General features: G+C 38.1%; 2 protein-coding genes across 2 annotated transcripts; one reads left to right on the forward strand and one right to left on the reverse strand.

The window, feature by feature from the left end:
* Positions 1–1,819: 1,819 nt before the first annotated feature.
* On the reverse strand, positions 1,820–7,380 carry LOC110097317 (ELF3-like protein 2). The gene is made up of 4 exons (XM_020823607.2): positions 6,914–7,380; positions 5,783–6,714; positions 3,219–3,270; positions 1,820–3,117 (listed from the first exon to the last, which is right to left on the reverse strand). The coding sequence occupies exons 1-4, from the start codon at positions 7,109–7,111 to the stop codon at positions 2,131–2,133; spliced, it is 2,169 nt and encodes a 722-aa protein (XP_020679266.1). The 5' UTR covers positions 7,112–7,380; the 3' UTR covers positions 1,820–2,130.
* A 787-nt stretch (positions 7,381–8,167) lies between these two features.
* LOC110097312 lies at positions 8,168–8,935 on the forward strand. The gene has a single exon (XM_020823603.1). It carries the CDS (start codon positions 8,168–8,170, stop codon positions 8,933–8,935), a length of 768 nt encoding a protein of 255 aa, XP_020679262.1.
* The last annotated feature ends 6,781 nt before the right edge of the window (positions 8,936–15,716 follow it).

Genomic DNA, 15,716 nt, shown 5'->3' on the forward strand with positions numbered 1-15,716 from the left:
CTAAGGGTGTCAATATTTGACCTGACCCGAAAACCAAACAAAAAATTTGGGGTTCGGGTTAAGGATTTTGACCCGTTTGCACAATGGAGTCGGGTTCGAGTTGACCTGGAAATCTGAAATCAACCCATTTTGACCCGTTTTTAATTAATTTAGGAGTGTTTTAAAAGATCGTTATGAAATAAAAAATAATAAACAATATTGTCAAAATTAAATTAAGCTTGGTTTATATTAAATTGATTGAAGTCAATATTACCTTAATTTGATTTAGGTTTAAATAAATCAAATTAAATAAAAAAATTAGTAAAACATACCCACATCTGGTCGGGTTCGGGTTGACCCGGACCCAAAGTGGGTCAAGTTTGAGTCCGAAAATCAACACGTTTGCAAAAACGGGCCGGGTCGAACAGTGTCGGGTTAGTTCCGGGTTGGACCCAAACCCGAGCTATGACCCGATTTTGACAGCCCTATGTAAGACCTAACTTCCAAATCTTGAGATCAAGTTGGAACCAAATATATGAACTTCTCATACTTCAAATCAATAGAGAAGCAATAACATCAAACATTTATCCCACTACATGCGATCATATCTTCAAACAAAAAACCAAATACCAACAAATCCTATCCAAAATCTTCCAAATCTTTCATCAAGCCTTCACTAGGGTTTAACACAAATCCTAACTTTTCCAAAAAAAGAGACCATCGCTCTCATCATCTGATGAACTTTCTTTAAGTCAACTATGTTCTAATTTAGATGGCAGGTTAACTCATGGCATTTTATCTGAGGCACCGCATGGGTGCAATAAAATGCTATCTACTACATAGATGTTGACATAAAAATGGACCTTCTAAGAAAAGTGTCAAATGACTGATATATATCATACGATCGAGCAAATTTTCTGTAACACTAAAACCATTTCCGCATACATACTTACAGAGTGCTTCCTTACAAAGGTCCACCATATCGTGTAATCTATGATGTTTGTGTTGTCCATCTTCACCATCACTACCTTACATGTCACCGATCACGCATAATGATTAATATCAATCACCCATTTTTCTCCTCGAGAAATCTCTCAGGTTGGCTCTTTCAAGAGTCCTCTCAAGGTTGATCTAGTAATCCCTCAAAGAAACCCCTCCTAAATTCTCAAACACTCACGAAGTACTCATTCATGTAGTATTAATTGCCATTTCCATAAGTCTGTAAGTACTTATCATAGATTTTTCTTAGCAACTACCACATATTATTCGGAATTCAATACTTGTCCATTCATTCTTCTTATTTAATCACCACAAGAATCTCAAACACATTCCTTAAGTTAATTTACTAAATTAACTATACAAAACCTTGGAAAGGGACTTTTGAATGGATCTATGATGAAGATGGGGATCCCGATCGATAATCATTGATGCTAAGAGAGGATTCCAAGAGCGTAAAAAGCTTAAGGGGGCCTCGAAAAAATTTGTCAGAATCAAATAGGACCGAGAGCTGGAGATCCAAAGAAGGCTTATAAACAGCACCAAAGAGATGAGTTGACTTCTAAAGTTAAGAAAAGAATCGAATGAAGATGATAGTCTAGCAAAACTGCTCCCAGAAATTCTAATAAATAATTTAGTTTGACCATCATCAAACAAATCACGTAGAACTTATGTTACATGCAAACAAATTACATAAGTAGTCCCTAAATGCACAATATATGAACTCATAATATAGAAGAGCATGTCAGTCGTTGACAATAACATAATAAAAACCGAATGAATGCTAAGAACGGTTCAAAGTTTTCAATGTACAGTAAATAGTTGTATGGGCAACTGTACAAAATATATAACACATTGCCCATATATTTTTCCTACTGAATGGCAATAATAGCTTATATTTATACTTCAAGAGAGGATTACACGCATCATTTTGCTCAACATAGGATACAGAGTTACAAAAAACTGATACAAAAAACATTTAAAAAACTCTATCAATATGTAAACAAATATAAAAAAAACATACAAGAAACTAAAAGCTATGTATAAGCTGTCAAACACCCACCTAGAAATATCCAAAGAAGTATCCAAACAGGTAATGTAACAGCTTTAATTTGAGAAAAGCAATCAGGAAAGGACTAACCTTAGGCGTTCAAACTACAAGTCCAGTTGTCTCCTTTCTCTCTGTATTGACCTAAATATCCTTGCTGCAGACTCCGTTGCAGACCTTGCATTGTGTGGAATAACCTTAATCACATGAGTTTGATTTTCCTTACCACTTGACTGAGAAGGCTGGCATGATCCCTCTGTGGCTGGAGGGATAGGTATAACAGGTAACAAATCCCTCCCTTCTCCTTGCGCCTTATCGCACGGGCTACTTGCTGTACTCGCCTGAAGCTCATTATCCTTAGATGATGATTTAATCTTTGGAAGATAACCCGACAATGCTTCGCTTTTGGTAATCGATATGTTGCATGAACTCTGTGAGCACTGCATGGATCGTCCGTCGGATCTTACATTGGTTAAAGGACTTACTTGCTCTACAGCTGAGGCAGAAATAGCTGGATTCACCATTGGCAAGCCGTAAGGTGCAGGGAAGTAGTTTGGACCAATTGCTGGAGAAACAGGAAGAACACGGCTTTGTTGCTGGTGAGATGATGGAAAACCATAAGCTGAATTCATGAAGTCGCCCGCAACAGATGGCAGGTTTAAAGGGCCACAGCCCCCATAGAGAGGTGCCATAAATCCAGGAGGTGGGGGACAAGGACCAGCATAAGGCTTATAAATAAGTCCTTCAGAAGGAGACATAACTGGTATCAACCACTGATTTGGCGATGGCTGGAAACACCAAGGATTTGGCCGGTTCTCGGGAGCAGTAGGGATTTGGTGAGTGTTGGCAGTAAGAGGAACATTTTTGGGAAGTTGACAAAGTTCTTTGTTAGGATCTTTTTCTTGAGGTTGAGGAGAGGGAGCAGCTGTTTTTTCTACCAGAGGATCTGCATTTTGGCTAGGCTTTTGGACATCTTGTTGATATTTTAAGCTGGATGCAATTGGAAGGCTCTTTGTAGTTACTTTTGGTTGGATTGTTATGATATCAGAATCATCCATCAGTAGATGAGGTGACGCAGCAAAAAGCTTCTGTACCTGTTTAAAAAACAATTATTCTTAGATAATTTACAACATCCATTATGAAGATCAACAAAACAAGGAACTTGGTTGCATAATTGGGTTGGAAGCAAACTAACTTTTATCAATCTATGCAGCTCAAACACTTGAATCGCAAAAACCCTCTGTTGGCTGCAAAGGAATTAAATAGTAGTAGTTAATTGTATGAAACAGAAAGGAATAAATGGAAATTCAAAAATATGACAAGCTCATATTCTTATGAGAGAGGGCAGTACTTCAAAATGAAAGTATTGCAATAAGTATGCGATGCTTAGCACAACAGGAAATGGCATGGCCAAGAAATAAGCTTTCTGATTTGATATTTAAGCCAACTGGAAAAAATAAAAAAAGAAATTGATCGTTGATTTCCATATTATACCAATAATGGCAATCAAATCAAACGGAATAAAATCCTGTTTGGCGTCCCATATATTTCTGAAAACTGCCCACGTCCACTCTTCCGCTTAGGGAAACCAAAATTCAAAGAACACACAATGTTTGCTGACAAAACAACAAGCTAGTTGAGCAAACTCAAACTTAACATCTGCAAGCAAAAATTAAATTCAAGCATGAACGGGTGGGTAAGCAGCTCAGTCACGTTCCCTGTTCATATGTAACACTAGTACCCAGCCCTGTCTCTTCCACTCCATCTAGGCCACCTGCCTTAAGAAATGGTTAATCCTACTCGCAATACTGTTTTTCCCAAGCATCACAACAAATAGATAACCACCTAGGCACCTATTGACAGACAAGGAGTCATCCAATAAGCCTACTTTAATTATTATCATTGTCAACGGCAAATGGCACAGCACGACGCAAAGTTTCCCGTGGAGCCATGGCGCATAGAGCACGGCGTGACGCGCGCCATTTTGAATACTGCGAAAAATAAAAAGAATTATAAAAATATTTACATTGATCCTATTTTAGAGTATTAATCAAGTTGGGTAAGGCTTGATTGAATATGTTTGTGATCTAAAGTTCAAACCATTAAGGCGAGCTTTAAGTTCATCCAAAATTTTTACTAAAATAAAATCTAATAAAACCAAACTAAAATATTATAATCATATAAAATAATTTTAAAATTAATTATTGCATTATTTTAGAAATTAAATACAAAAATATTAAAAACTATTTCTAATTATATTAAAAAATTCCTAAAATTCAAATTGCATGGACCGTGCTATTGCGCACGTCGTGGCACAAATGGCGCGCGCCAACTTGAACATGTGCGCCACACCATGCAATTGGCATCGTAGGTGCACCGCGTCGCACCTTGCACCATGACGTGCGCCATTTTGCGCCATTGACACACAATACTTCAACTGAAACAACACTCTTTCCATCTCATCATCATTATCTGCGTAATCCATTTATTTTGAGTTTGTCTTATGAATACAAATTCTCCCTAAAATTGACTCAACCCTAAACAACTATCTTTTATATATGAAAACATTATTTTGTTGCTCAGACTACCCAAATTACCCACTTCACCATGAGCATATCTTATGCCTGGTATGGTAAATTGAATTAATGTGGATGGATTAAGAAGAAAAGATGATAGAACGAAGGCAACACAGCTAGAGGTTGTAAAAAAAACTACATAAAATAGAGTTAGAACATCATGCAAAAGTCACTCAGAATAAAATTGTGAAGACATTCATAAAGATCACTCCCAGGAGTTGGAATAAAGCCAATGATGATAAAGAATTATTATACTAAGCTTAATTATGTGCAGTATATGCAAAATGAAAAACTTTAAGATGTGATTCAGATTCTAATTGTATAAAAAGAAGCATAATATGCTCTTTGACTTCCAAATACTTGCCTCATGGCAACAACAAAACATTAATAGTGTTGAATCTGTTTTCAGACAACATTTAATCCTATAAATCAAAAAAACTATTTACAGATAAAGAGCATAGTGTAGAGCTACAGCAGATATTTGCTAGGTTTGTGCCACAAATGGATTGATGCAGCCATAAGATGACATAGAAAACTATCGCATTTGATAAATCCTGAGAATGCACTAAGCTTAAGATAGAAATTAAATCGTAATAGAAGATTGCTGGCAAGATAAATATTATCAGGTTTATAATTGAAAGGTCTAGGACTGCATTCATACTGTAAATGATAAAATTCAAAAAAAAATTAGAAACATTAAATGCAGAAATGGGAAATGGAAATTCAGACTTCGTTTGGGACGGCTTTTTTATTGATTCTTAAAGAAGCTTTTTAATACAAAAAATAAATTTTTGTACTAAAAAGTTGTTTAAGAAGCAGTAAGAAAGCCGTCCCAAACGAAGCCTCAGTGAGAAGTATTTAATCAACAAGATTCTCAGCTTCAAGAAAAAAATGAAATATAAACTGTCAATGTCGGAATAGGAAATTCAGTGAAAAGTATTTAAGCAACGGAGCCATCAGCCTTGTTTGATCATTTGTTTCAGCTAAGCAGGAGTCGAAGACAAGCATGCTAAACTACTCAGAAAAACCTACTTCCATTAGATGTGAACATTTAAGTCCGCTAAAAGGAAATGCTGCTTTAATGAAAATTTTAAAATCAGCTTATAACCAATCATCAATAAGACAAAACCAACAAAATAATGAAACCATGATGACTGCTCCGCAGATAAAAAATTTCACTTACTTCACAATAGCTCTCCTTGCTTTCCAAAACTGCTTCGGACCAATTACTCCAACAACATCATCAGGAGATATATCCAATACAGAAATGGAGTCTATCATTGAGACCTCCGATACTTCACCACTTCGTTCAGCATTTTTCAATTCCCCTAACCCATTTGCTTTGTCTTCATAATTTATTTGACTGTATTCAAATGAAGCCCTAGAACATGATTGGCGCTGCATCTTGCAAGCATTTCTGTTTTCTACAGAACCATCATAGGATGCTTCATTACAAATCCTGGCTCTCTGGTGGCCTGTTTTATCCAAAGAAATCGTGTTTATTTCACTACCTCGATCTGCAGGTACCAAGGAATTTTTTGATGGACCAGCAAGCACCTCACCAGATTCTGGATAGTTAGGAAATTTGTCTCCATGATCTTTGCTTGAAATAGTTCCTGTACACTCTTGTTCAACATGCATTCTTTCCCGCTTCCTTGATAATTTTCCAGAAGCATTGGCTTCATGAATGGGCTCACTAGAAGAACTCAGAACATGGACTGAAGAATCAAGATTGGCAGAGTTCTGTGCATTGGTTGCACCAAAAGAAGCTAGCTTGTTTACCTCCACCAAAGGTGCATCCTTTGAATGTGAAGCAACTTCAGACTGAGCTAAAGTCGGAACTCTAAAATCATCATTATCATCTTCAAACTTTGCTTTAAGAGAATTTGTTCCACTCTTGAAGTCATGCACATTGAAGGCACTACTTTCAGCACCTGATCCTGCAGCAAGAGAAGTTATATACTCCACCCGACCAGTAGATTTCTCAAATTCCACTCCCCTGGTCTTGTTACTTTTTCCATCAGATGACTGCGAATAAGGTTTCTCAGCTGAAGAGGTAGGCATTGAACTAGATAGATAAAACGGAGAGCGTGCATTCCTCTCGTTACTGCCTCCCTGTCAGCAAAAAGCACTTGTGAGTTGTGAACACCAAAATTACCAAAAAAAAAAAAAAAAAAAAACTTAATACAGAACAATACGGAAGGGAAGTATAAAAAACACATCAAAGAGCATAAAAAGGTAAGCACCAGAATCAACAGAAAGCTTATTAATACAAATTTATCTGCGGAAATTTAGATCCAAAGAGGAACCGCACCTGGATAGATGACGCAGAAGGGACCACGCTGCCAGGTTTACTAAATTTCTGCAAAGGAATGCTCAACTGCTCATACAGAGCCATTTTGTTCCTCGGAGGCGCTCTCGGGCCTCCCTTTTCCGTATCGCTTACATGAACCCTCGGAAACATAGGCCTAATAGATTTCTCATCATCCTTCCCCATTTTCACTGTCCCCATACCCAATTTCACCAGCCAATCACCCAAACCAGCGCAACCCACAAAACCCTGCTGTATCACTCACCAGCTCAACCCCGATTCCCGTTCCCAGCTCAGGAGAAAAGCTTCGGATCTGAAACCGGTCGACGCAGATACACATGAAGCAGGAATGAAAAGAGCGGAACCCCAAATCAACGGAATCGTCTCCAAAATCGAATCAAAAGCCCAGAAATCCCCTGTAAAAAAAACCCTAGAAAGCAAAATCAGAAGAAACCATGCTCCAATCAAGAGTCGGCAGAAAATTTGATGCAGTAGAGATGAAATATCTGGAGTGGGCAGTGGGGCCCATGGCTCAAGCCCCTGTGGACGAAACAGATCCACGAGCTTTGGCGATCGCGTGGAATTTTTTAACCGTCCGATCTATGCGGCGCGATGCGAGCGTATCCTCCACGAGCAAAAGATTGGAAAGTGCTGGGCTTTCGGGTCCCACAAGACAACGGGACGTGTTTTCGGAGTGCGTCAAACGGATGTGGTTGCGATCCGATTAGACCCGATAATTCGAAATCCAATTATCCATCCTAATATGTTCTACTGTTCTTTCCTCATCAAACTTGATACCACTGAGTTCCTGAACACGAGAGATTATCCTGTGCGGATATCCAATACAATTTATCGTCTAGAGATTAATTAGGTGCATCTACGTCATCCTGTACCGAGCTCAATACTAAGCTCGGTACCAAGCAGTATCGAGTCACAGTACTGAGTAGGGGTGACGTGATACATTTTTATTGGGATCTGGATAACGTTCAGTATCCGCACCTATTAATTTCACCCTGAACACAAACTTCTCTTCTCCTCGCACAAAGCTAGTTATATTAGAACGAGAATTACATTAGTTAAGATGTACTCTATCTCATCTTAATTATTTCCCTCTATGCTCTATATAAGGCTGTAATCTCAGTTTTACATTTGAATATAATTTTTCCCTCTGTTCCGTTTTTTTGCGTTCTATCTTCTTCTTCTTCATTCCTCTTTGCTCCGCTCAAGATTCTCCTTCATGGTATCAGTGAGCCAGTGATGGGAGATCAGGAGTCTTCTTCCACCCTCCCACCCACTTCTTCCACGCTCGTCGGACCGCCCACCGAGCTCGCCCTTCCGACGACCCTCAAGTTCATCATCTCGAATATCAAGAACTTGATTTCAAACACCCTCACCGCGGACAACTATGCCATCTGGCGTACCCAGATCTTCCAACATCTCTCCGCCAACGGATACGCTGATCATCTCACGGGCAAAACGCTCCCACCATTGGATCCGGCGTCCTCCGCTCACGCTCAATGGCGTCTCGTCGACAACAATCTTATCTCTGCGCTATTCTCTACAATTTCTCCGGCCATTCTCCCATATATAATCACATCTGCCACGGCGCACGAAATCTGGGCGGTTCTTGAATGCTGGCTGCAGTCGTCCAGTAGATCGCGCATCATCCAACTCAAGAACGAGTTGCATCACATCCAAATGAACAATCAAACGATGCAGCAATATCTTGCTCAAGTCAAGAACATTATCGACAACATTGCGGCATCTGGCACAAAGATCGATCCCAAAGAAATAATATTTTACATCCTAAATGGCCTTCCAGCCACTTACAATTCTTTCAAAACTTACATACGCTCCTCCTCTCTTCCAGCTGATCTAGACGCCTCCTACTCTCTTCTCTGTAGTGAGGAAATACACATTAATCAGGACATCAAGAAAGATCAGCTTGCCACTACGACAGCCTACTATGCCACCTCTTATAATCAGATGCGGAACAAAAACACCAAGCGCCCCAACAAATTCTGAAACAGTAGCTCGCGCACCACGACCAATACCGAACCCACGACGACAGCACCTCGCGCACTTCTAGCTCAACCGACTACACCTGCTTCACAATCTTGGGTTCTTGACTCCGGCACATCCTCTCATATGACGTCAGACGGCACGAACATTCAATTTCCCACGGTCTATCATGGTCACGAATCTGTCTCCGTGGCGAACGGCTCTTCTGTTCCTATACAGAACTACGGCCAGGGAATTCTTCCCTTGCCAGACTCGTCTCGTAAGCTACATTTATGCAATTTACTACATGTCCCGGCACTTACCCATATTCTTCTTTCTGTGTCAAAACTAACCTCTGACAATTCAGTTTACATTACATTTGATTCTAATGGTTTCGAAATTAAGGACACGCAGGACCATCAACTTCTTCTTCGTGGACGTCTGCATAATGGGATCTACAAGTTACACATAGCTCCAACTATGCCGTCCACTGCTCTTCAAGTTGCGACCACTTCTCCGACCATCTAGCACGCCCGTCTTAGACACCCCAACAACCACATCTTGAATTCTTTAGCACATTGCATATCGAATTTTTCTTCTTTACCTTCTGAATATCACTGTGAAGCTTGTAAAATGGCCAAGAGCCATAAACAGTTCTTTAATAAAAGTCCTTCGTCAACCTCCCATCCATTTGAACTTATACATTACGATGTATGGGGTCCGACGAAGCAACCTTCGTTAAATGGCTTTCATTATTACGTCGTCTTCATTGATGATTACACGCGGTTTTCTTGGATCTACTTCTTACATCACAAAAATGAAACATTTGCTAAGTTTAAAATATTGTGCAGTTTTCTTAAAAACCAATACTCTGCTACCCCGAAATGCTTTCGTTCTGACGGAGGAGGAGAGTTCGTTAATCATGAGTTCACTGCCTACCTTAATAACCACGGCATACAACACCAACTTAGCTGTCCATACACACCTGAACAGAATGGTCTCTCAGAAAGGAAGCACTGGCATCTTCTGGAACTCACCCGCACGCTTCTGATCGCTTCCAATCTTCCGGATCACTTCTGGGCAGATGCCGTGCCCACAGCTAATTACCTAATTAATCATCTCCCCACAACTGCTTTATCTCTTAAATCCCCTTACCAAATGCTCCATAACACAACTCCGGATTACTCTCAATTAAGAACCTTTGGGTGCCTCTATTACCCATGGCTGCAACCATACACCACCACTAAACTCTCACCGAGATCTCAACCCTGTATTTTCGTAGGCTATTCTCCACATCACAAAGGGTACAAATGTTATGATCTTACAGCTCGCGAAATGTACATATCCCGCCATATCGAATTTCAAGAATCCGTCTTCCCTCTCCGTCCGAATACTGTAGCCACTCAACAATTAACTTTGCCCAACATGACTCAGTCTTCACCTCTTCTCCTGGTACCGGTCACTGCCACTACGACCTCTGTGGACAATGTTAATAAAGAGCTCACCATACAACTACCTCCTCCTCCTACTACGTCCACAACTACGGCTAAAGATCTTTCGGTCTCAGAAGACATGGCCCCCGCAACCAATCTACAATGCTCTCAGCCTACGGTCAGACTCCCTCATCCTATGCAGACTCGCTCCAAGTCGGGTATCTCTAAACCTCGTCAACTCCTTTCCCTCCTCAGCAACACCAGCCTTGCCCCCACTCCTACCACGTATAATCAAGCATCCAAATTCAAGCACTGGCAAGATGAGATGAAAGAGGAATATCAAGCTCTACTACGGCAACGGACATGGACCCTAGTTCCCAAACCTCTCAATCACCGCGTATTAGGCTGCAAATGGACTTATAAGATCAAACTCAAACCATCCGGTCAAGTCGACAGTTATAAAGCTCGGCTAGTTGCTCTTGGCTATGAACAAGTCTTGGGAGAAAACTACAACGAAACATTTAGACCGGTCGCTCGTATGACCACCATCCGTATGCTCCTCACGCTTGCCGTCAACAGAACCTGGCCCATCCTTCAGCTCGATGTTTCCAACGCCTTCTTTCATGGCGATTTACCAGACGATGTATACATGACTCAACCACACGGATTCGAAGATCAAACTCAACCCAATGCAGTCTGCAAAGTTCACAAGTCCTTATATGGGCTTAAGCAAGCACCCCGCCAATGGTTTCAGAAAATTATGGCTTTCTTACAAGCTCGCATATTCGGGTTTAGCCGCTCCGATCCTTCTCTACTCATCTACAACAATAATCAAACATTTCTTTACATTCTCATTTACGTGGATGATATTCTTCTTATAGGAAATTGCTCGACTCATATCAACACTCTCCTCCATGACCTCCGCTCTCAATTCGCTCTCAAACAGCTGGGATAGATCAATCTGTTCCTCGGCATTCAGATAAGCCGCACCGCCACTGGATTCTTTCTTCATCAAGAACACTACATCTCTAAACTCTTACAGGAAGCAGGCTTCACTGATTGCAAACTGTGTCCGACACCCATCACACCGACTACAAGACACTCACAGCAACCTACTGAGTTATTTCATGATCCATCCATGTACAGACGCCTAGCTGGATCCCTTCAGTATCTTACAATCACTCGGCCAGACATCGCGTACGTCAGCAATCAAGTCTGTCAGCATATGCAAACTCCGACCACTACTGATTTTATTCAACTAAAATGGATATTGTGCTATCTCAAAGGAACATCAACCCTTGGCTTACCGATCACGCCCGGCGACACTTTCCTCCATACCTACACTGATGCTGACTGGGCGGTGGACACCTCCGATCGCAAGTCAATTTCCTGCATCTGCACTTTCATGGGACCGAACCTCCTCTCATGGTCCGTCAAGAAACAAATCACCGTGGCCAAATCATCTACCGAGGCGGAGAATCGTGCCCTGTCAGCGACAACATCGGAGGTTATTTGGCTTCGTAGTCTAGCAGCGGAACTCCAACTAGAACAATCTTCTCCAACTCTCATTCACTGTGATAACATCTCGGCCATTGCTATAGCCAAGAATCCAGTCTTTCATGCCCCGACGAAGCATATTGAAATAGACTATCAATTCATTCGACAACATATCACGTCCGGCAATGTCCGCATTCAACACATTTCCTCTCATGATCAAATCGCAGACATTTTAACGAAACCGTTTAACATATCTCGTTTCAATTTTCTTCATTCCAAATTAAACATTCGCTCTCAAAATGTTTAATTTGAGGGAAGGTATTAGAACGAGAATTTTATTAGTTAAGTTGTACTCTAGCTCATCTTAATTATTTCCCTCTCTACTCTATATAAGGCTGTAATCTCAGTTTTACATTTGAATATAATTTTTCCCTCTGTTCCGTTTTTCTGCGTTCTATCTTCTTCTTCTTCATTCCTCTTTGCTCCGCTCAAGATTCTCCTTCAGTTTACATTTCCTTCCCTGGAGGTGTCAAGTTCGGCTATAGGCAGTCTCATAATACCGCTCACGTCAAGCTCCCACACGAACACGAACACTTCTTCTCCTCGCATGCTACTCTATATAATTCTTTTCATAATGACATAATGTAAGCTCCTCTTCTCTTTAGACTTCTACGATCTGTAATAAGGCGTCAAGGTCGCATGCATGAAGTTTTGCAATGCCTCTCACATCAAATAATACAGGAAAACATCTTATTTGCGGCGGAAATAAATTCGTCACAAATTCCGACGAATTTTCCGACAGATTACCAATGGACAATTTTCGGCGAATATTCAGATAAATTTCTGACATACTTTTTGATTGGCTTTTCGACTGATTTATTTCCGTCAGACTATTTTGCGCCGAAATGAGTTATTCGACGCACATTGTACCATCGAAAATCCTCCAAAAATATTAATTTCCGATGAACTTTGAGCATTTTTCGATGGGTTTTCGCCGGTCACATGCTATTGTATGTGATGCTTTTCCCCAATGACATACTGCAAATTCCTCTTCTCCTTAGACATTGCCGGTCTATTATGCCTTTCCAATCAATGTCAAGGTCGTATTGTTCCTGTAATGCCTTCTCCCACACGCAAATTCGCTCAAATGAGTTCAAGCTTATGTTCAAATCAATTTCATTTACATGGACTTCAATAAGCATTCAGAAATATGTGTTATGTCCAAAGAAAACTTTCAAGCATATTTCTTAAGGAACTTTTACATAATTTATATGTATTAAAATTTTCTCCATTGTCATTGCCTCTCTCCAATTATAATTATCTTAGGTAGGGATGTCAAAATCAGTATTTGAGTAGGGCTTGGGTCCAACCCGAAACTGACACACTGAAAGAGAATGAAGATGGGATAGAGAAGCTAAATTTAGAATCGGGCCAACTGAAATATATTGTCTAGCTTGTAGTAGGCTATCATTATCCTATTTCAATTTTCAATTTTGTGATTCTTGTGTGAATTTTTTATTTGGTCAGATTTTATACAAATACAAATTTAAGAAGATTGAAAAACTTCTCATCGTGTAACTTTTAGCATATTATATAATAAAATATTTTGTTCATATTAATATGTTTAAATTAAATTTTTGTCAAATATTTTTTATTATATTATATTTTAGATATTTCAACAAGTTTATTGACACTGATAGAAATTACTAAAATGTGTTTGTTGTTATTCTTAATCTGCATATTGTTGACATTGTTTTATACTGACACATATTTGATAATTATAAGACACAACATAAATATTATGTTAGTTCATTATAATATGTTCAATTGTTCATACGATGTTATACTTATTTACAAGTTATTTTATATGTGTGTATTGAATTCTGTAGTAGGTTTTGGGTAACCTACTGAGCAAGTGTTGCTCACCCTTGATTTGCTTATATGTTTCAATTTCAAGAAAGGATAAGGTTCTAGTTGAGTAGATATAGACTATTGATAACTTAGGTATGCTTATTGCATAGACTTATTATTTTGATAGTCATGATGTTTGTCTATGATTGGGCAGAAAGAGAGATTGGAGTATTGGACCATGATTGTTGTGTATAACTCCTTTTAATTTTATAGTCCGGCAAGTAAATAAAAAGATGTTAATATCATTATTTACTATTTATTTGATGATATAGAAAAGCTTTGTGCTTATATATATAAGAAAAATTCTTTCTAATTAGACCTTAAGTTGTGGCAGTTACTTCCAACATTGATGCATGCCATCATGAATAAGGCCTCTGCACACTGTCAACATCAATTTTAACTCTAAAGAGCAACAACAAGATTATATTAGAATTATTGGTCTATCATCTCCTCTACTTAGAGGATAATGATCAAACATACCACAAAGATCTTTTGAAGTGAACTCTAATGCTTTAGGATTTGTGCATTATAATTAATGAGATATGTTGCTATCATCAACTCTTTGCATTAATCTCAAAATATAACAAAATATTTTGAACTATCATTCTTTCTTTTTTATAATCAAAAGTAGTCTATAAGATTATTTTGAGTTTGATGATAATTAGTTGCTCTAATTTATTTAAATTTTAATCTGGCAAATGATTTCTCAATCACAAAATATGATTGACTTAGCTAATATTTATATTTATATATGCATTTTCTAAATTAGTTTATTTTTGAAGTGAACTCTAATGCTTTAGGATTTGTGCATTATAATTAATTGCTATCATCAACTCTTTGCGTTAATCTCAAAATATAACAAAATATTTTGAACTATCATTCTTTCTTTTTTATAATCAAAAGTAGACTATAAGATTATTTTGAGTTTGATGATAATTAGTTGCTCTAATTTATTTAAATTTTAATCTGGCAAATGATTTCTCAATCACAAAATATGATTGACTTAGCTAATATTTATATTTATATATGCATTTTCTAAATTAGTTTATTATTTCTATCATTGAATCTTAGGTCAAGTATTAGATAAAAAATAATAATCCTCTCTTCATTTCCCTCACTTGTCAATTTCCTCAATTATAAATTTAGGCTTCATTTGATTTTAATTATTTATTGATTAAAATTTTATTTTATTTTATTTTTTATTTATAGAGAAAAAACTACATTGAGCATCATAAGTATTAGATGTAAGAAGTAGAAAAAAAAATGCTAATAGGGTGAATAACATCCCCATTAACACAAATGTATGCATATTCATGTAGTTTATCATGACCATGAAATTTGTTTTCTTTAATCAACTAGAACTAGGCATGTTTTACACTAAAACTATTTTTGGCTAATTGTAGTGAGTAATGCATCCAATGTTGTTATTTTCACAAATAGGACATAAGTTGATAGAGAGCACCAAAAAATGACAATCATTGCTAACTAACTATAGGGAGGAGTGCTTTCATTGCTACTATTATAAATAGCAAGATGATTTTTTGCAATGGGCACAAATGAGTGTTACAATTATTATCAATTAACCAAATGACAAGGTTTGATAATAGTCATAACAAGCAATGTTAGAGTAAGGAAAAGTCTCTAAAGCATAAATTTGTAGAGAAAATCTAATCAAATGAACTAACAATGATTCTTATTTATTATTGACCTAAAACTAAGTCGCCAAATGATCCATTAATTTTTTTAGGGTTATTACATTCCTTATTTAGGTTTTATTTGTGACGGGTTTCTGACCGCTTCTTAAAATAGCTTTTTAGTACAAATATTAAACTTTTGTACTAAAAGGCTGCCAGCAGTAGAAAAGCCACCCCAAATAAAGCCTTAAAATGTCCGTTATATTTCACATAATGTTGATGGAAATAAAATTCTTTCATAATTAGAGATTAATTTGATGATAAATGCCT

This window comes from Dendrobium catenatum, unplaced genomic scaffold, assembly GCF_001605985.2.
Source record: "Dendrobium catenatum unplaced genomic scaffold, ASM160598v2 original_scaffold_31010, whole genome shotgun sequence".
Taxonomy (NCBI): Eukaryota; Viridiplantae; Streptophyta; class Magnoliopsida; order Asparagales; family Orchidaceae; genus Dendrobium; species Dendrobium catenatum.